At 36.9% G+C, this 23,343-nt stretch overlaps 1 protein-coding gene across 4 annotated transcripts in view; it reads right to left on the minus strand.

The window, feature by feature from the left end:
- Positions 1–23,343, minus strand: part of PDSS2 (decaprenyl diphosphate synthase subunit 2) — a 270,216-nt gene that overhangs the window by 89,315 nt on the left and 157,558 nt on the right. For all 4 annotated transcript variants that reach the window (XM_008520738.2, XM_070559179.1, XM_008520744.2 and 1 more), the window contains one exon: positions 16,438–16,636. In XM_008520738.2, the coding sequence (XP_008518960.1) occupies positions 16,438–16,636 (199 nt within the window). The remainder of the gene's footprint in view (positions 1–16,437; positions 16,637–23,343) is intronic.

The raw sequence follows: 23,343 nt of genomic DNA on the forward strand, positions 1-23,343 counted from the left end.
ATTGTCCTGCTTTTATAATCAGATAAAACAATAAACCTACTTCCAGGGGGTGAGGTGGGGAGAAGCATACTCTGCTTTTAATCTCAGAGGCTTAAAGCTGACCCATGTTCACAGATTGATTTATAGAATATATCAATCAATCATCCTTAGATTAGCAAAAATAAGATCAGTAAGTGGTGGTAAGCATTCTGTGTAGTCAAGTTGTGCCTTTTTCAATAATTGTGATTCAGGAGTATTGTCAGTTAGCATTTGACAGATGGAATAGATTCAACAAAGTTGTCGATCTTTAGTAAAACAGACCACTTAGGTTTGAGGAAAGGACACTCATGCTAAATTAAAAAGTAAAACACAACTAAACCTTTAGAAAAATGTAACTATAAACTAATGTGGCTCAATTAAGGCTCAAACCGGCATATGCTGAGGAGATATATAATAAGGTAGTACAGTTGTATTTTAATTCACTCAAAAAAGGTTGCTATGTACTTAATTTGCTTGGTATATAAAAACTGTGGCAGCTATTACAGATTTATAACTGTCTTTCAAAAACATGCTCTGGAAACGTTATTTTAATGACGGTTTTTTACTACAGTGTGGAATGACAAGACAACGTGAGATCCATCACTCTATTTAAGAGGCAAATGAACACACAGCCCCTCAGCCTTTACTACTCTTAACAGCTGCTCGCAAAGGAAACAGTCATGTGTGTGCACACATCTGCAGTGCTGATGGCATTAATTACACACAAATTTATTGCACTCCTCCTTCCACCCCCAGGAACAAATACCAACGCACGAAGCAGTAACAAAGGTAAAACGCCCTTGGGGAAGAATTAATTCTTATATACGTCTTGAGAGAAACAAAAGATGGATTTAGCGTAAATATGTCCTTTTCAAAGAGCTTTGGCATTTGCATGGATTTTTTTTAAGCCACAAAACTACACTGTCAGTGAAGTCTTGCAGAAAAATACTTTTATAGATAAAGGATGCCGAATACCTGCTAATGGTAACCAGAGCAGTTAGTTTCACTCTTTAGTTCCTTTTCATACAAACGAAGCACAAAATATTTGAGAGATGCATTTAAAGATGGAAAGATTTACTTACATTACCAAGGTAAGGTCGAGAAGGACTGGTTAAGGAGTAGTGCTCTCCCACAGAGACCAATATTAACATCTAACATTTGTAAAGCACTTTATCATTTACAAACTGGGTTTAAGCAAACTATCTCATTCCAGGTGGATTCAGTCCCCAGTGCTCAGCCAGAGCTTGCAGGCTGGCAGCCTCAGTGGAGAAGCAACCTCTGAAGAGCCCAGGGAACAGCAGCAGTGGCCAAATAAGGGGTGAATCTACTCACCCACCACCTGGGCACAAACAACCCAGATGAGCCCTAATCTGCATGCTGATTAATATAAATGAGTGGCTTTAATAAAGCCATTGATGAAGTCGATGAAAGAATGGGTCTCTCCACTCCTTCCTACCGGGCAAGGACCAGGTTTAATGAAGACAATGATGAAAGGTCTGTTGCAATAAACACACTACTAACTCACAGGAGTTCTGGAGGAAGCTTCTAACTCGGCTTTTTGAAGGGAGCCTTTTCAATGCTGCCAAATGTGTAAGGCCATGCTTATTTGTGGGAGGGATGGCAATCTGTTCTAGTGAGCTGGAAGTTCTTTTGGCTAAGGGGGAAGAGCAGAGAGAGAAATGGCACTACCAGTAGGACAGGTGCAGCAAAAACTAAGCAAATTGATAATCTTAATTTTTAATTTAGAACAGCTGATACATTGGTGTATAAACTAACTACTGATAACATTTGTCAAAAAAGGTTCAGGAAAATTCCATGAACTACAGAAAAGTATAAAATCACAACTGATAAAACTTAAAAGAAATAGGCCACAAGTTCAGGAAAATGGCTTGAACATGAAGTCTTGAAATTTAATATTATACTGGCTAGTGCACTCATTCTATTAACATTAGTAGGTCGATACCCTACTATGTGCCTGGAACTGTACTAATGAAACTAGTTATAGCCTTACAAAGACAGAAGCCATTAATCTGTCTTTGATCACTCAGAAGGGTAACACACGGATGAGCTGCATGCCCTTGGGCCGGCCACCTCACTTCTCAGAGCCCCAGTTTGCCTATCTAGGTAAGAGGCATCTGCACGTTATCGATAGTAAGCCCTAAGATGGGAAAACTAAATGTGCGTCTCTATACATCTTTTTATTCATAACAATTGTAAGGAATAGTCAATTAGCCAAAAATGTAGATTTCTTTTACTAACAATAAAAAACTAATCCAAAAACGTCATTCACTTTTTGAATGGAGGTATGTGGTTCTTGGCCGACTGTTTGTCACTGAATAATGACAAATATCATCTATTTATTTAAACAATGACTAGGTTCCTGAAAAAGTTGCAGATAATTTAAAATGCTTTCATCAAGATGAAACTTTTCATAAGAAATAAAGGGAAAGGAGAAGCTTTCCAGTAGGCTAAAAACAGTTGGTTGTGTTGTGCCATTACTATAAAAACTGTGGTTACTGAGAATTGAATGCTTAGTCATGAAACAGAGAAAGTAATTCTGACATTATCAGACAACAGTCAGTTGCTTTATTTTCCACCTTCTCCAATACGGGCATTCCCGCACCTGGAGTCTGCTGTATTCAGGATGTTCCACGTTACTATGTTCTTTACTTAGTGGCACTGTTACCCCTTGTTCTGACTGAACTTTCCCTGAGAGAATTATGTCTGTCATTTCAGTGATCAGCGCACTTTTTCCCACGTAGCTGATAACCTCCAGTTTGCTTTCACTGCTTCTTCATTTGAGGGCCCTCTCAGTGATGTAAAGTGATGTTTTCCAAGTGTGATTTTACTGAAAAGTTAATCACACCTTTGAGAAACACAAGTTCACAATGTGAAACTTCGGAACACCAGAATCAAAGTACAGTATTTCATTCAACTGAAAGAATGCTGCTGGATGAAAGAATGCTGCTGGCTAGAAGACTCCCAAATAGTATCAAAAATTTTAAACTGTAACCCACAGTAAGAACTGTATTTTACATCACGACACGGTACATGCATATGTATGAGTGCAAATTTTCATTAAAAAGTTTCATTATCCCTCTATTTTCTATTGCATTCCATTAAAAAAAAAGTGTTGCTGGTGATTTGCTATATGGATTTCACCACCCACCAATAAATAGGATGTGATCTGTGGTTGGAAATATTATCTTACATCGTACTGATATATGCGATAGCTCATACTGTGGTTAGCCATCTTAATTGCACACCGAAGACTCCATATTTTTTACTTAAACATTGTTATTGTTTAATATTATCAGCTTAAACATTGTTATTCTGAAATATATTTGTAAAAGCGTTAATTTCTGTATCACTTTATACCAGAAACATGTAAATTAGCTGAATGTGAATAGAGGGAGGAGGCAGGATGAAACAATCACTCTTGGGTTCTATGGGGTAATTCTGTTAGGCTGTTTATCAGTCTTGTTGGTTTATATCACTGACATTGACTCTTAGCTTTGATTTTACTAGATTCATGAAAACAAATTGGCTCAGACCACATTTGGCCAAAGACTTAAAAATTTCAGGATTTTTCTGGGATTCACACATACATCTTACAAATTCTAGGAAGACCATGTCTTTTGGGTAACATAGTTCACTTTCCAGCTCAATCACTTCCTCTTCAAATTGGGCCACACTAAAAGGCAGATGTTTGTAATTTACAGACATCCCAAGGTTTGCACTTCAAAGGCAGCCACAGAAATAAAGGCATGACTCATATGCACTAAAATCCATGCATCTTGTCTAAAACTGTAATTGTATTTCTTCCAAATACCTTCTCGGCTCTTCAAAATCTGTGATTCAATAGAATTCTAAAAATAACTGGCTCTACTGGTACTGCGTTATAGAAAATTAGGTAATTCTTTTTTTCCCTCCTTAAAAAAAAAAATCAGGTAGTAGAAACTTGAGACTAACTGCTTTGTACCCTTGCATCAAATAATGAATGCCCTTGGGTTAGAAGTTCTCCAATCTATAAAGATACAATTGGCTTTTAAACTGGTATCTCCCATGCTTGGCATAACACACACACAAAATTTTGTTCAATTACCAATACTGTCCTAATATGTGAATTAGTTATATAAATCACAACTATTTCAAAATAAATTTGCACAGTTACCACTATTTTCAGAAATTTATATTTGCATATCACCTTATGGCTTTTAGAATAGTTGATAAATGAAGTCATATAAGTTTCTCATCACAAATCTGCCATAAAGGTGAGGTCATTAATTTGGAGTATTGCTTTGACTGCTGAAATATGTTTATAAATCTCCAGATCTCAGACATTCATAAAAAATTTTGAGTTCTCTATTATATCTCTGATTTTATTAACAATTTTTCTCGATTCCTTTGTTTTTCTTCATATTTCATGCCATTTTCAGGATCTAGTTACGTGTTGTAAGTTTGGATTCTTTCCTACAACACTCGGAATTGTAAAATACTGGAATTGACAAGAATGTAGTGGATGGAGATAATGCTGCCTTTATTTTACAGATGAAGAAACCAAGAAAACAAGTTGCCTTTGCTTACTAGTTATTTCTGTAGAATGTTTCATAAAGCCCCTATTGATGTTTGCACTGAAATGTTTATTCCAATATTTTAAAACAACTAGTTGTTTAAGACATTATAAATTCCAGGATCGATAATGCAAAATTGCTGGCAAAAAAGGTATCATGGTGGGGCCAGCTGGTGGTGGTGAAGTTCATGTGCTCCACTTTGGGGACTGGGGTTTGCAGGTTCAGATATTGGCACGGACCTAGCACCGCTCATCAAGCGACACTGTGGCGGCCTCCCACATACAAAATAGAGGAAGACTGGCATAGATGTTAGCTCAGCAACAATCTTCCTCAAGCAAAAAGAGGAAGGCTGGCAACAGATGTTAGCTCAGGGCCAATCTTCTTCACACACACAAAAATATAATAAGATTAAAAAAAAAAGAAAAGGTATCATGGTTCTTTGTTGGTTTGTTAGTTTTCTACTTTAGTTAAGCATGAAGATTTTGGAATTAGATTGCCTGAAATTAAAGAGCAGCTCCACCATTTATTAGCAGTGTTACCTCAAGGAAATTACTTAACTCTTTCCTGTGCCTCAGGAGAGATTAAATGGGTTAATATACATGAAGCACTTACAACAGAGTCTACTATATAGTAAACACTCAAAACTATAAGTTAATATTATTTTTTAAATTAAAAATTATTAATTGTTAAATGTTTGATACTAATTTTAATAAATTTTAAATATTATACCTTATGAAGTTTCTAATTTCATTTGTAAAATGGAGTTTTAAGACACTAGATAAATAGTCTGGAGAAAAAGATGAATGATCTTAACTAGAAGTCTGAGAGGTAAATGAGCTGTCCAAAGTTAAATGGCTAATTAAAAAAAAAAGGGGGCAAGGATAGGAAGTAGGTCCACAGACTTCTACCCCAGGGCACTTTCCACTTCTCTTTGTTCTTTATATGTTATCTCTGAGAAGTATAAAATAGATAAGAGCTATATAGCTCAACACATTATGAAAACATAAGTGACCCACAAGAGTGTAAGCTGAAGCTGCTTAGTAATGAAATAGTTAATCTGATATTCTAAAGAGGGAAATTGTCCTTTAAAAACTAAAGATTGGACATACAGTATAGTTTTGGTGTTTACTGATGTCTGACTGACTTGCTTTGCACAGTGAAAACGGCACCAGAACAAAGGCAATTAAGCCGCATGAATAATAACAAAAAATTTAACACATTTTCCAAAATGTCTAAAAAGAAAGTTCCTTGGCACAGTCACACTTTCCAACAAACCCACTTTAATGTTTCCATAGTTTACAAAATCAGAAATGACCTCAGGGTCAGGCATTTGTCAGTTAATGACCTGTTGGGCTAATGGCCTTCAGCTTTGCCTTGGGCACACAAGTCCTCCAGTAGGTCATTAGCTGCCAGAAAAGGGCTCTTCCCCAATCACTATTGCTAAATAAATAAAATTCGCTCCTGGGTTAAGGCCCATAAGCCAATTTTGGCTTAGAGTGAATTTTTTCACTGAGTATTTACAACTCTGAGGATTCAAGAAAATGATGGGAATGCTAAAGCCAAAATTGTATCAATACAACTGAACTATATGTGGCTACTAATGAAAAGTAGTCACGTTGATCCTTTTGGATGCTCTTAAATTTTCTTTTGCTTATGGTGTTCAAATTCAGTATTAATCTAATACAGCAGGCACCAGACTACAAATGCACTGCATTCTGGAATTACATCTATAAGTCAATTGTTTGGAGCTCAGACCACATTTTCCCAACATACGTTATAAATGATTGCTAGGTTCTCAGGGCAGCCCACAAAAGCTTGGTTAGTCCTTAACGTTAGAAATACCATATAGTTGTAATTAAAAATAGAATAGAAAACACAAACTTACAGTACCTGCAACTGAATAAAACAGGAAAACAAAACTAAATAGAAAATATTTAAAAAATGATTTCTAGGGGCTGGCCCCGTGGCCGAGTGGTTAAGTTCGCGCGCTCCGCTGCAGGCGGCCCAGTGTTTCGTTAGTTCGAATCCTGGGCGCGGACATGGCACTGCTCATCAGACCATGCTGAGGCAGCGTCCCACATGCCACAACGAGAAGAACCCACAACGAAGAATACACAACTATGTACCGGGGGACTTTGGGGAGAAAAAGGAAAAAATAAAATCTTTAAAAAAAAAATTAAAAAAAAAAATGATTTCTAAACATTGACAGTTACAGGGAAATTTACTTTAATAAGAGGATGAGAGGGTAGATACTGGTTCTTTCTTATGCCTATTTCATTTCTAATTATAGAATTTTCCTTTTTCTTAACCCAAGAGTATACTAAGCTTTACTCTGATGTTTTTCAACTCCAAGTAAAGTTTCTTGGTTTATTTTTCCTCTTGAAAGGAGCAAGGAGAAGGCAAAAAGGTGGACGGCAATTTTTCTGAAATAACAGGTAAGAGGAGAAAAAATGAAAAACTGGAGGCAAAGGGTTGAAGAGGATGTGTATATAGTTTGGAGATTACCTGAGATGAAATTAACTAAACTGTGAACAGTAAGAGACAAAGAAAGGGGCACTGTGTCCAAGTCTACCAGAGTGGAGAAAGGATGGGTGAAGAAGAGACATCAGGCCAGGTAGCTGAGGACGCAAAGGAAGGAATCTGCTCTTCATCTGCCCAGGACCTTGGAAACTCCTAACTCAAGAAGTTCCTCTTAGAAAGGCAGGAGTACTGAATAACTCAAGCTGGAAAATACATTTTTTTCTCCTTCTGGCTTTGGAGAAATAGCGATTTATGTCAGTGAAAATGGAGGAAAAAAGGCTGGTTTTAATTAATTTTATTTTGGAAAGCAGAAAAAGGAGTTTACAAAAATTGAGTTTGCCAAGCTCAGTATGAAATTGCCATAATCAACACATTTCTACCTCTCCTGGCCAACCATGGTGTGGGGTTCAACTCTACCCATTTCAGAGGATGTATTTTTTGTACAACACAGACTTTTTTTTTTAAATGGGCTTCTTTGAATGCCAGGCACATCAAAGAAATGCTTCTCTTACTCTTCTTCCTTGTAATCAGGTTTCTGGTTTGACACAGACACTCAGAGAAGTGTCCATTTTGCATGATGGTATCTATGCCCAAAACATACTTCATTCCACTGTTTAATGGCATGAAAAGGGCAAAGTTAAGGTTTCAATGAGATAGTAAATTCTAAAAGAACATAATACGTTCTCTTCTTATTTTTAGTACACTTCTCAAACACTAATCTTTTATCACCTTTACTTTAAAGAGCAAGGAAGCAGGCTCAGAAAATGGTCATAGTGTCTGTTTAACATGTGGCTATGTTAGGAAATGATAAGAAAAAACTGGACAAATTTGTTTGGGGATTTTGAAATTGTAATTTTATGACAGCATTTTGACTTCTCTACTTATTTGATATGGAGTTAGTTTCTTTTATTGTTACAATATATGACATCCCAGTTACCTTCTATACCCATTAACTCTAGTCATGAAAATATACACTTGAGTAGGTTATATGTAGAAAAGAACATTAATCTTGGGTGTCGAACTAAAGAGGTTAAAAGATATTAATTCAATAATTTCCACAAGTAAAATAGTACTAAGACTCTAAACACACAAGGTCACAATAACACTTATTTTAAATGTATACGATAGAGAAAAATTTAAATTTCATATGCTATAGCATGTTTTTAGGTTTCACTTTTCAATATGAATTTGAAAGTAAAATTAATATAACAGATAAGATAAACATCAACTAACCAATAGCAGCCTCTTTATTAAAATATATAGACGGTGTAAAAGGAGATTTATATGCATAAATTAAGCATATTTATACAAACAAAATTATTTCTTGTAAACAACATATTTTTGCCTTTAGGAAAACAAAGTTAACATAAGGAAATACATCAGCTATGTAAGAAGTACATCTGTGCCACTGGTTATTTAGAAATACAAATCTCTTAATAGAACAGCTCCCAGGAGTGACATCACGACAATGTTCTAGGGTGTTTAGACCAGTCCCAGGCTAACTCACAGTCTCCCACCTGAGGGCGAGCGATAGGTCCATTAAGTGAAAATGACTACAAAGGTTAAAAAAAAAATAGCATGGTGAATTCAATTCTTGAAATACTAGGATTATCACTATACAGATAAAACATTGGCTATTTAAAAAAAAAAGATGACAAGTAGTAATCCACACAGTCTTATTTGCACTGTGGCTAAATCCTAAAATATAAATCCAGTCTACAAATAAACATAGGGACCAAGGAAAACCTGTAACAGTCAGCTAGATTTCTAAATTATAGTGTTTTTCCATTTCATGATTTTTCTCCAATTATTCAGCATGTCTCATTGATAGCCTGATGCTCAAACACTAAAATTTTAGATTCTGCCATGACCCCATCATTTCAGCATTCAGTGATGCTCTACATGAACACAATACAGAGCAACTTAATTCAATGGAGTTAGGGAATTTATGGCTTAAAAAGGCAGTCTGAGGTCTTTTAGTCCAAGGTCTTTATATGGTAAAGAACTAAAATAAAAAGTTGACCTTAGGTTCCATAATTGAAAGTGAATGAAAACCCAAGCATTAATTTTTAAACTCACTCTTGAATTCAAAATCTTGTTAATTCACATTTATGTGACTATAGCTATAACAGTTAGAACACAATTACCAAAGGATTAATATATCAACTTCCATACTTAGAGATATTTAAAAATCTAAGTGTTACCTAAGGCAATTACCTTGAAGACCCCTAATATCTTCAGGGAAAAGCCAAAGGGAGAATAATTGACTTTGCTAATTTTACTCTTGGCAATCATAAAATAGCTCTGAATTTCATATGACTGCACAACTCTTCATCTAATGGTCTGCTTCAGGAGAATTAAAGAGATAAACACATAATATAGAACTTCAGACAAGAATCCAATAGCATAAGAAAATGAGAAATTAGTAGAATGAATAAGTCATAAAAAATTAAAGTTGCTACAAAGATGCTAACTTTAATTACCAAGTTAAATATACACCCTCAGAGGAAAAGCAGACTGTGACTGTCAAAAAACAGTGACATACTACTATATACAGACATTCTGTATTCAATTCTGCCTGCTCCCTCCTTGCTGTGGTCTCTATTTACGTTGCCATTGCTGACAATTTTTCTTTTTTATAAAAGAAAATTAAAACAACATTACATAGAAATCTAACTTTACCAAGACATTAACCACATGTTAGAGAACTTAAGAAAACTTAATACTACCCCAAAGAAATATTTATTGCCAAGTCCTCCTCCCCCCCACAAAAAAAACCCTATTAATGGTTAGTATTATCCTTAATCAACTTAAGCTTCTGGGAACTCATTTAATAAAATTAGTCCTCTTCTGAGATATAACTTCACTTTCCTTAAAAAAATATTCTAATGGGAATACTGCCAAGTATTTAAATGAAAGGAACTGGTTCTGAATATGGGGGAGACACTTTATCAAAGAGAATTCTTGACTTTCAAGCATTTTAGTTACCCCTTACAATCTCCTCATTTTAAAATACAGTTCACATGATTTGGAAATCATCTATTATGATTAAAAGAGGGCTACTAAAAGCCTCGATTTGTAGAAGATCAATTACAGACCCCTGGACATGGTACTCAAGGTCTTTCATAAAAAGTGAGCCAGGGAAGCATCTTTTGAAATTGACCTTGTAGAGCCTTCAATGACCCTTTGAAGAACAAGGTGCAAAAGATCCATGTTTTGGATGAATAGGAGGGTTGCACAGAATAAAGGGTTCAGTTCAACACACAACTATCAAGTTGAAAAAAAAAAACATACTATGGCCTAAAAAGAAAAAAAATTACTGACCAGATAAAGGTTGATAAAATGCAAATCTAAGGGTGCAAACCTGTGCAGACCATAAAGGTATAGGGCTCACTGAAGGGGAAGGCAATGCCTGATCATTCTTATTTCAAGGAGAAGCTTCAGGCTGAACTGTTGCTTGGATATGCTAAGGGTTTTTTTTTCTTTCTTTCTTTCTTTCTTTTTTTTGTAAATCAAGTAGTGCTACTGAAATCCAGTGCCTAATGGAGCAGATGGTGGAGGTCTTAGACTCTGGAACATTCATAGTGATGCTTCTGAATGCAAAACACCAAGAGTGGATTTCACAGACTGTGAATCTGATTTGATTTTGATGGGAGTAAAGCCTCCATTTTCTCTGAACTTGAACCACACTGAAAGAAAGAATGTGTGAGTGACACAAGCTGGCTAAGAGAAAGGAACACATTAAATATTATTCCCATAAAATGAAGTGCTTAAAGCAAGTGAATACTTGTGTCATTATAGCATGATTATATTGGTACTAAATACCACAATCTTAATCTTATATAAGATTTTATCAGAATAGCTTAAAGTAAGTGAAAACTGATGATTAGAGAAAACAAAAATTTGTCTAAAGGCAACAAGTCTTGTTTTTTTAAGGTGGGGGCCAGGATGAGGGCTAATTACTGAAATGTGGACCTAATTAACTATGTCTATAACATCTCTTCCTCTCAGGTATGTGGGCTGAATCCATGACTAGACAGTGTGGCTAGAGCCAGTCATGTGCAGCTCAAGGCACCCAGAAACTATACCAGACCTGCCCTTTCTGAGGCCTCTTCCTTCTCCAAGGCCCAAAGCTCATCAGAGGCCACAGCAGGTATGGTGAAGAGAGGAGACAGATGATGCAGTCAGAGTGGCTCCCAGGGACAAGGGATCACTTACCCTTCTGCTAACGTGCGAATTACAGTAAAGGAGGGAATTTAGCGAGACCCATCAAAGTAGACTATACACAGAAAATACAGCAATTTGAGGGTGAAAAAAAATAATGTCCAAAAGGCAATAAATCTCTGGAGAGAGATTTGAGATTATCTATTATTCCATTTTATATGGCCAATTCATTTCTTTTTTTATTTTCTTTAAAGATTGGCACCTGAGGGGCTGGCCCGGTGGTGCAGCGGTTAAGTTCGCACGTTCTGCTTCTCAGCGGCCCGGGGTTCGCCAGTTCAGATCCCGGGTGCGGACATGGCACCGCTTGGCAAGCCATGCTGTGGTAGGCGTCCCACTTATAAAGTAGAGGAAGATGGGCACGATGTTAGCTCAGGGCCAGGCTTCCTCAGCAAAAAGAGGAGGACTGGCAGTAGTTAGCTCAGGGCTAATCTTCCACAAAAAAAAAAAAAAAAAGATTGGCACTTGAGCTAACATCTGTTGCCAATCTTTTTTTTTTTCCCCTTTTTCTTCTTCTCCCCAAAGGCCCCCAGTACATAGTTGTATATTCTAGTTGTGAGTGCCTCTGGTTGTGCTATGTGGGATGCCACCTCAACATGGGTTGATGAGTGCTGCCATGTCCGCACCCAGGATCTGAACCAGAGAAACCCTGGGCCACGGAAGCAGAGTGCGCAAACTTAACCACTAGGACATGGGGCCGGACCCCAATTCATTTCTTACTTTAGCTTCCTTTTCACGTGAATATAAACTATATATTAAAGGTACTATACTATTTTCTCTCTAAAAATCAGCAGGTCTATCTTACGAAAATATGTAGCTTAAAATATGATGGGAAGGTAGGGAAGAATGCTACTTATCTCCCTTCTCTGAATCTTCCAGATTTTTGGCAGGGTATATGGTTATCCACAATAAAGTCTACATTTCCTAGACTCCCTTACAGCTAAGTGTGGCCATATCACTAAATTCTGGTCAAAAGGATGTAAGCAGAAGGATCTCAGATAGCTTCTGAGAAATGTCTTTAAAGTGATGACACTATATAATTTATTATCCAAACTGGGACACTTGAGAGTAAAAGGGAGTGCTAAAATAATTAAAATTTTATACTTTTTGAAATTTGCATTTATTCACCAACAGTCGATTTTATCATATTGGTGGACTTGTTAACTAGTTCTACTCAAAAACTATTTTCAAAAATAAAATTTCAAAAGAAATAGAAATAACACATATCTATGTACATTAAAACAAAATGAAAAAGAATTTCTTTACATTGATTACCTGAATATTAAAAAACAGACAGTAGAATAATTATTCTTGGTACATATTCACACACTTTAATTTGTTTCTTAGCCATATCTGTCTCTAATATTGTGTAACTGGCTTTTTCTGAAGAATGTGCTTTTTAATATATGGCATTTTAAAACAAAACTGCCAGTAATATTCTTCACAGTTGCACTGTATGATTAATTAATTTGAAATTATTGATACCTTCAATTGATTCTTATTGGTAGATCACTATATCTTTAATTGAGAAAATGTTCTTTCTACAGGTTCTGAGTTAACCTGGTAAGCTCAGAGCAAATTTGCTAAATGGTAGGGATACTCAATTCTAATTTTTTTAATGATGAAAAGTGTAACTACTCCAGCTCAAATATTTTCAAGGTACTGTCTTTTTTTGTTTCCTTCAGAGTACCCTTCTTTGACAAATGTTTTTATTTTTATAAGACAACACTTGTCAGATAAATTGTTTCTATGATTCTTTTGAATGTTTTGCCAAAATTAGATGCAAAATCTAGCCTTTCTCAATTTCATTTCATTCCTGTGTGTGTATGCATAATTTAGTCAAAAGAGGAGCACGACCAAAAGATTCTTCCTGCAAGGTGAGATATTCCAGATCATAATTATAGAATTGCAAAATTTAATCCTGTGTAGTATTTGAGTTGTTACAATTTATTTTGTTCAGTTCTTTCCTTGCTATTGTAGGGAAAAATTCCAATGGAAGCTTTGTTTTCATTAATTATAATTCCCTAAAAGCTTCATTTGCTGTTCCATTTGTTGAACACTTGATTTAAGATTTCTAACTGATGGGGGCTGGCCCAGTGGCGCAGCAGTTAAGTGCGCATGTTCCGCTTCAGTGGCCTGAGGTTTGCCAGTTCGGATCCCGGGGGCAGACATGGCACCACTTGGCACGCCATGCTGTGGTAGGCGTCCCACATATAAAGTAGAGGAAGATGGGCATGGATGTTAGCTCAGGGCCAGTCTTCCTCAGCAAAAAGAGGACTGGCGGGAGTTAGCTCAGGGCTAATCTTCCTCAAAAAAAAAAAAAAGATTTCTAACTGATTTTGAACAAAATATCACGAAAATTTTGATGACCCATTTATAGCAAAGTTCAATACCATTGTTGGGTATAAAGATTTCAAAAATCTCATTGATGACAGGCAACAAAGAGAGAAAGCACATACTGCAGTGCTGAAGTGTATTTTTATACTCAACATCAGATATACCCCTCAAATCTTGTACTTCAGAGACTCTGACTATAAAGATATTTGTCAATTTTTATAACAATAGCTTCTATTTTAATTAGTATAACGTTGACGCTTGTTTGGATGCAATTATGAATTATGGGCATGCCATAACCAAATCAACTACTCACAGGTTTCTCAATGTAGGGAGAACATTGTTTTTGCCATAACAGTGTGTGTTTCACCAAAATTTGTACTTTATTATTATTATAAACAAATAATTTTATCTCCCATAGTGAACTTTCAAACTGAATTTCCAATCTCACTCATAATGGTTTTACCTCTGACAGAATATACTTCCAAAAGCTTTACCTTGATTCCATGAATGGATAGAAAAAATAAATCATTTTTAGAATTAACTAAAATGATTTAATTGTTTAAAGTAGCTGATGACAGACAACTAAAACTGGAATTATTTAACTTTTTTGCCAAGTTCTTCTCCTGCCAATAGAGCTAACAAACAAAGCTATTGCTTCCCTTTTTCTACGTGCACATAAAAACTTGTAGTCAAGAATGAGTGAAATTAACTTGGAAGAATAGTAATTTATCTAAATAAAAGTTAGACTTCACAGACTGCTATGCATATATATCTTCTGCAACTGCATGTATCAAATCATCATCTTCAGGAAGCCTCCTTAAAGTAACTACTAACTTTGGAAGTAGATCTTGGCACTTTTTCAGCAGATTTGACTCTTCTTGTTTTCATGTGGTCAGTGACACTGCTATGGCCTCCACAGAGGATAGTAAATATCAACAAACATTTTGTGCAAGTTACACATTCCTTACCAACTTTCTCAAGAAACAAAAATTCAGTACTTTTAAAAAATGAAACATATACTCTAATTATGTTGAGCTTACTGCTGCCAAAAGGGTTTATTGCAAAAACAAAGTGTTGCCAAATAATAAAACAGCTATAGGCTTACATCATACAAGCAAGCAGGCTCAGTCTACTCCCTCTGCAAAGAACTGATCAGCCTTGATTTCTCATACATATTTTATAGACACCAAACCTCTAACTTACACTATTTCCCACTGAGATTTTGGACTGGTACTTGGTGGCTTTGTGACTCTTGAAGCCCATGCATGGGCCATAGTACAACGGGGTGAAACACTAAGTGACCAGCTGGGGCAGCAGTGTCAAATCCTTCTGCCACCCGAGACAGGAAGGAGTTACCTGTCCCTAGACATTCAGTGCACTTTGTTGTATCAGCAATTGCCCTACATTCTGTTCCTGATTGGGAGGTGTCTGAAAGGGTTGGGAAAAGAGATGAGTTATTGCTGGTTGTCTTTCAGATATAATAAGACCTTAACATGAGAACTCTTTCCACTGTACATGGATCTCACACACTATTAGCCTACACTAGACAAAAACTGAGGCAGAGGCTGGACATATGAAGTGGAGATCTATGAAACCCACCCTGGTTTATTCTAATGTAATTATTAGTAATCATTCTGTTAAAAATGAAAAATCCAGGACAAATGCTAAGTCAGATAGGATTCTGGGAGAGCAGACTTAGACTGAGACTGTCCTTAGCAAACCAGGAGGTATACTCACTTGACCTTCAGGGGAAGGAGATCTGCCCTGCTCTGCTCCACCCCCACCCCCACCCCCAGACTCTGCTTCCTTCCAACTGACAGGAGTGAGAACATGATGACAACTACCTTGGGCCATAAAGTGGTAAGACAGAAGGAGCCTGGGTTCCTGACTTTGTAGAATCACCATTCTAACCTTGGACTGACTAGTCCTGGATGTTTTTACATGAGAAAAAATAAACTCCTATCTTGTTTAGGCTACTGTTATTTTATAGTCAAACCTAATTCTAACTAACATATAAGAAACACCTCTACAGTCTTTCTAGAAAGCAGCTTGGCAATATGTATCAAGAACAGTAAAAATGTTTAAACCCTTTGAACCACTTTTAGGTATTTATCTTAAAGAAATAATCTGGAATGAGGAAATTGATGTGTAAAGATGTTTACTTCAGATTTATTTATGATAGTAAAAAATTAGAAGCAACCTAAATTCCAAAAATGAGGAATTTGTTAAATAAATATTTCATCTAAATAATTTAATATTATACAACCATTAAAAAGTCTATGAAAAGTGTTAATAACATGGGAAAATGCCCATGTCATAATATGAAGTGGGAAAAAACAAGCAGAATTTTACAAAAGCCTTATATGTGCAAGTTGTTACCTATGTTACAAAAAAAATTCACATACATAAAGGTAGGAATAAACAAACAAACAGAAGACTGAAAGGAAATACATCAAAATATTAACTAACAATGATTATCTCTGGGTAGTGAAATAGGTAATATTTATTTATATCTTCTTTATATTAAATATTTAATACTATCTTATAATTAACAAATAATTTCATTTATAATCAGAAAAAAATATAAACTCATTTCAAAACTTTCTTAGCATTTACCACTTTTACCGGGTGTTGACACTGCATCAACAGCAGCAAAACTTTACTGAGCATCCACATGAGGGGCGTTGGGTGCACAGACCTCCGTGGCTCCAGCCATCAACCAAGAGCCACCTAAAGGTTACCCAGACCGAGGCAAACTCTGCTTTACCTTGGTGTTCTGTAGCAGAGCTAGTCCATTGCAGGCATTTGCTAGAAGAAAGTCTCCACTCAGGATAGCTATTTTATTTCCAAATTGCATGTCTTTCAGTGGCCCATCAGAAGATTGCAATTCATTTAAATTTACTATCCCACGATGTACAAGGAGAGCAGTATGGATAAGTTCTGTGATCTCTGCCAAACTTCTTTGACTAAAACATAAAGGAAAGATTGTCTGAGTGTCAAAAATACCCTCTTATCAGTAATATTGGACTTCAGTTTTCAACAATAAAATATTTCAGTGATTAGTCTGTTTTTTTATTATTCCTTTCTTATGAAGTTTTTTATAGAGTTCTCCCCACTGAGTAGTTTGGGACCTACAAGCAGATCTTGACACCTTCCTTCTCTATAATCTTGCTCACTCTCTATCCCAGGAGTAACCAGGATTCCCCAGAGAGAAGCTGGCCAGTGGAGGGCCACCTTCCACTATTCCATTTAGATACTTTGTTCTCAGTATACCTCCCCTGCTTCCGTAACTTTAGGATTTCTGAGAATCCTTACTAGTATCTAACAGAACTCAAATTTAAGTGGGAACATAAGCTGTGTCAGACATTAAGCCAAGTAGTTTTATACATTACCTCTTTTAATCCTAAATGCAAAGCTATGGGCTTTACAGAGATGAATAAAATGTGGTCTCTTTCTTCAAGGACCTTACCTTTCAGAATAAGAACTAAGATATACACCTTAAGTAGTAAATAAGATAGAGAAGGCCCTTGCGGAGCTTACAGTATCATACTGTATCAGATGGGATTTCAGGAGATGTTTGTTTCTTTTTTGTATTTTTCTATAGTTTGTACATTTTCTACAATGATAAAACTATTACTTTTATAATAATAATAAAATCAGTAATTACTAAAAAATTTAAACCTCATAACCCCCCTACGATAGGTATTACCAACCTCTTTTTACAGGTAAGAAAATTGTTGCATATAGTTAAATGACTTGCCTAAAGGCACACCGTAAGGTGGAAATGGAAATCTGTTAGAATCTGTTATAAATGGCCCCATGTGAATCATGCCTCTTGGTTTCCAAGCTCCTGTATAGTTCCTTCGACACTAACTCTGGGCTTGGCTATGTGACTGACTTTGGCCAAAAAGACATTAGCAAATGTGACACAAGCAAAGCCTGATAAGTGCTTATACATTAAGGCTTGTCCAAAGCAGTGACATGAGTGACCCCAGGCAGAACAAGCATCTAGCCAATCCACAGAACGGTAAGAAATAAAATGGTTGTTTCAAGTCACTAAATTTTAGGGTAGTTCGCTATGCAGCAATAGATATCTGATACAGAAACCGTATATCTAGGAATGGGGTGCTGCTCACAAAAGCCTCAAATATGCGTCAATGGCTTTGAGTCTGAATGGTGGGGGCTAAAGGAAAAGGCTGAAGAAAAAGCAAGCTCTTAGTAAAAGCTGGAAAGGCAGTAAGGAGATTGTTCCTGCAGGACTCGGACAGGACATACTGGTTTTTAAGGTCGTGAGACAATTGGCAAAATGGTTGCCTATGGTAACTTGAAAGACAGAAAATATATCTAATAAACTTATGGATCTGGATAAGGAGATTTTCCAGCAGAATGCAGCAAATGTAAGCTGGAGTTTTTTCACTGCATATGACAAGGTAACAAGAAAGAGATGAGCTAAAGGGAGAATTGTTTAGTTTGGAAGAATAATTTAGAGGAACAATAAAGGATCAAAGACTTGCTAGGTTGAAAATAAAACTGATTCACTTTTCCAGTCTCTCCAGGAAAAGATTCTCAAAGTAAGAAATGGTATTAGAAAAAAGACCAAATAAAAAGTACGGCTATAAGAACTTTTGTAAAGACCTAAATATTTAAAGTGATGCCTAGTAGACTCCTTAGGTAGACAAAGGGTCTTTTAAGAACTATAAGGGTATTGTCCCATGGCAGCCTCACACTAACCTAAAGTAGAGAGGTCTGTCTCAAAAAGAATTATGGATGTTGTTGTTAGGATATGGAATAAACTCTAATGAGATTCACAGAAATCCCAAAAAGTTTTGTTCTTTTTTTTTTTGAGGAAGATTAGCCCTGAGCTAACATCTGCTGCCAATCCTCCCCTTTTTTTTTTTTTAAAGATTTTATTTTTTTCCTTTTTCTCCCCAAAGTCCCCTGGTACATAGTAGTATATTCTTCGTTGTGGGTCCTTCTAGTTGTGGCATGTGGGACGCTGCCTCAGCGTGGTTTGATGAGCAGTGCCATGTCCACGCCCAGGATTCGAACTAACGAAGCACTGGACCGCCTGCAGCGGAGCGCGTGAACTTAACCACTCAGCCATGGGGCCAGCCCCTAATCCTCCTCTTTTTTGCTGAGGAAGATTGGCCCTGACCTAACATCCGTGCCCATCTTCTTCTATTTTATGTGGGACGCCTGCTACAGCATGGCTTCACAAGCAGTGCATAGGTCCACACTGAACCAGTGGACCCTGGGCTGCCAAAGCAGAACATTCGAACTTAACTGCTGTGCCACCAAGTCAGCCCCTTTTTTTCCTTTTTAAAGATTTTATTTTTCCTTCTTCCCCCCAAAGCCCCCAGTACATGGTTGTATATTTTAGTTGTGGGTCCTTCCAGTTGTGGCATGTGGAATGCCGCCTCAGCACAGCTTGATGAGTGGTGCTAGGTCCACGCCCAGGATATGAACTGGCAAAACCCTGGGCCCCTGAAGCAGAGTGCACAAACTTAACCACTCAGCCATGGGCCCAGCCCCTCCTCCTCCCTCTTTTTAATGGAAGTGACTATTGTAGTTATCTTGTTCCTGACTCACCATTGTACGTTGGATGTGTAGTGGTGGTGGGGTTGGGGTAGATAACTTGTACTTTTAGTTCCCAGGTCCCTGGATTAAGAGGGGCTGCAACTCTGGAGCCACATCCACATCTGGACCTAACATAAGTTATGAGATCATGGACCTGGAGCTTGATGCCATGAAATAGATGAGACTTTGGGGTCTTGGGAGGTGGTCAGTATATTTTGCATAAGGGAGGAATGTGAATCACTGGGACCAGTGGGTACACTGTGGCAGATTGTTACACTAATGGCCACTAATGAATCACATCTCCTGATATCCACGTCACATGTGGTCTCTTCCTTTATTGACTCTGAGCTTGATTATGTGACTTGTTTGGCCAATGGGACACCAGCAAATGTGAGACACACAAGCTTGGAAAGCTCTTTTGCATTGGGGCTTACCCTTTTGGAATGCTGCCCTGAGACTATATGTGAAGAAATCTAGTCTAGCCTCCTTGAGAATGAAAGAGAGGTGCCCAGCTCTCCTAGCCACACTCAGCCCCCAGTTAACCTACCAGGTAAATGCAGCCACATAAATAAACCCAGGAAAACCCAGCAGAGTAACAGTCTAGCCAACTCACAGAACTATGAGAAACAAATGATCACTATTTTCGTTTGTTTGTTTTTGAGGAAGATTAGTCCTGAGCTAACATCCACCATCAATCCTTCTCTTTTTGCTGAGGAAGATAGCCCTGAGCTAACATCCGTGCCTGTCTTCCTCTACTTTATATGTGGGATGCCTGTCACAGCATGGCTTGACAGCAGTGCGCAGGTCCGCATCCAGGATCCGAACCAGGGATCCCCGGACCGCCAAAGCAGAACGTGCAAACTTAACCGCTGTGCCACCAGGCTGGCCCCAAAATGATCACTGTTTTAAGCCACCAAATTTGGGGGCAGTTTGTTATGCAACAATAGATAACCAATAGAAACTTCAAAACCCAATCTATTTCTACTATACTAGGCTGCCTCCTAGATATGCCAGTTAAATGATTTTTAAAAGTTCCTCTGAAGAAGGTAAATTTGAGCTGGGCCTTAGAAAGATAAGCAGAATTTCCACAGCTGGAGAGAAAGTGCAGAGACAACAGTAGGGATTAGAAACCCCAGAATAAGGAAGAACAGGACTTAAGACTTCGCAAAGGCAAGAATAGAAAAATGTGATCCGGGGTGAGGTCAGTTTGGCCAGAGTACAGGGTCTGCGTGGATAAGTGAGAAATCAGAATCTGGAACTAGGTTATGGCAGATTAAAGGATGTGCATTTTACTACTTAGGCAATGTTTTTGAGAAGGGAGGATTATATATATTTTTAAATGATTTGGGAAGAATATTCTGAAGGTGATACGTAGAAAATCTGAAAAAGTAAAAAAAATGAAAGTAGAGAGATCTTTGGAAGAAGCTATTACAAAGGTCCAAGGGAAATGTAACGAAAGGGCTTGACCTAAAGGTCAAATTTAAGCATTTAACCTAGGACAACAGCCTTAGACACGGAGACAAATAAATATAAAATAATCAAATAATAAATATGAGACTCTTCTTTCAAAAAAATATGGTACTAGCTTAACAACCATAATACAATAACTACATAAAGATACAATTAGATAAAGGAGCCAAGCAAGGTGGCATCTATAAAAGAAAAATCACATTTTTAATTTCCTTTGTTAAAAAAAAAAAGTAAAAGAATATGTAAAAATGACCCAGTGGAAATATTGTACTTGATTCCAAATTGGAGAAGGAGAAGATGAACCAGTGAGTTAAACAGCTTCTAAGAAAACAGCAAATTCATGATTTAGATTAAAACCTCATTATATCCCAGAGAAAATGACCAAGGCTGGAGGCTTCTAAGACTACTGAGAAGTTAACAGAAAACATTAAACATTTTTTTTTAAACTTATCCTTTAAAAAAGTGACTCAAAGAAAGGAATAAAACTGTATTTTATTAGTATCCTTTTTCTGGTTTACAAAATCATTCACTGTAAAGATCCATATTGCCACATTTCACAAAAATTGCACAATGAGATTATGAGCAACTATAAAACTCAAGAAGGTTTAAGCATTGGATAAATCTTTTATGCAGTTCAGCTTATGAAAGAAAGTAATAACCAGGCATGCAAGAAGTTGTAGGTGTTTTGAATCACCCTAAGGATGAAAATGAGTGATTATGAGCTTTTAATAAAGACATCTATAATCATAAAACAACATTCATTAAATAAATAGCAGTCTGTAAGTGCCACATGGCCAGAAACAACAAAAACAATGGTAACAATAAAAGTGAAAACCTACCATTTGTACAGTACCCACCATTCACAAAGAACTTTCATTTATGTATCAACTTGTGAGTTTAATTACAGCAGGTATGGGGAGGTTAAACACTTGATCAAGAACATTCAGTTTGTAAAGGACAAAGCTGGAACTCAGAGCCACCTTGTCATAGTGACCAAGGATAACTTAAAATGTTTATTTACTTAATGAATAGTAAATGAAGGAGGAAAAGAAGCCAAGTTACCAATGTTACCAATGCTAGTCTATGCCCATGACAAACTTGTTCAATTTTCATCCCTAGTTCTAGGCATTACAGAAAAGAATTTCCTAGGAGAAAGCATATTACGAGCATACTTGACTTGTTCATAGTAACTGGGGAAAGCAGTTGAGTCGTTTCCAAATCATTTGATCAGAACCGAATCAAGTGATTTAGCTCAATCAGGGATCTGGATACTAGTTCTACCTCCATCTACAACTTCAGACAGATCATGGGCAAATCCCTGAAAACGCTCAGGCCCTTGGTCTTCTCATCACTGAAAGGAGAATAATTAGAGAAACAGTTTCTTCCAATTCCTGAATTCCAAGATTCAGGGATTTAAAAAAAACAATTATCTAGCCTGGCAGTTAATAGTTAAAAAGAGACAAAAATGTTGTGATTAATGACACCTACTTTTCTACAGGAAACAGAAATGAAATGATTGGTCATCTTTAAATCTGTCCTGCAGTTCCACCATCTAGTACTGCGCTCTCAACTTCTAAGATTTTGTCATCAGATAAGCAACTCCAGATCACATTATGCAAGAGTCTAATTTAGTGTGTGGCAGAGAAGTAGCGACAGTATGAAAGAATCTGGGAAAATTTTCTTCTCATTATCTTATTCCTATTTTAGCCACCCAAAGCAATCTAGTAAACTTTCAACGTACTGGATTTTCAAAATTATCTTAAATAAAAGTCTTCACGTCATTTTATGTACACATATTTTAGTACTCTTGGGTATTTTTTATGCTAAATCTTGATTGGAAAAGAGTCAAAAATGAATACCACTTATGTTAAGTAATCAGAGTAAGGAAGTAATTACCAGATTGAAAGAAACCCTGAGGATTAATTGATGTTTTCACAAGAATTTTCACCAAATCTTTCTTTCAATTATATGTTAAACAACTTCATGTGCTTTGATCCATTTTCTTCCAACATTTCTCCTAATTTTTCAGCATCCTAGGCTTTAGAAGTAAGGATGGCAGACATTGCTAGTTACCTATCCATTCTTTCCTTCCTCACTACCAACATACCTTCAACTATATTTGGAGTGACTATGTATTCACTTAAAATACTCACTTCTCCAAGATCCCCTGAGGCTAGAGGTGATTGCGGAGCACCTTCTGGCCAAGAATGTAAGTAGAAATCCACTACATGGAATTTCTGAGAAATCTACTAATTTCCTGGACAGATTCAGTTGGCGTGCACCTTTGGCATTTTGGGCTTTCCCCTTCTTCCTGTCTAGAACATGGCACAGCTGCATGGAGGCACAGTGGAGACCTCGGGATCCTAAAGAGGGCCCCCAACCTGGGGATGGTAGAGCAGGAAGAGAACAGAAACCTGGACCCCTGATAACCTACTTCTGTGAGGGCTATACCAGCTCTGAGAGGCCCATCTCTAGACCTCTTGTTATCTGAGATAAATAAACACTGCACTCTTTTAAGCTACTGTTTGTCAGAGTCCTGTTATATGCAGCTAAATAAATTCCTGAAAAATACGATCAATAAAAGTTACACCATAAAAATGGCAAAGACATTTTACACACATACTTC

This window comes from Equus przewalskii, chromosome 9 (assembly GCF_037783145.1).
Source record: "Equus przewalskii isolate Varuska chromosome 9, EquPr2, whole genome shotgun sequence".
Lineage (NCBI taxonomy): Eukaryota > Metazoa > Chordata > Mammalia > Perissodactyla > Equidae > Equus > Equus przewalskii.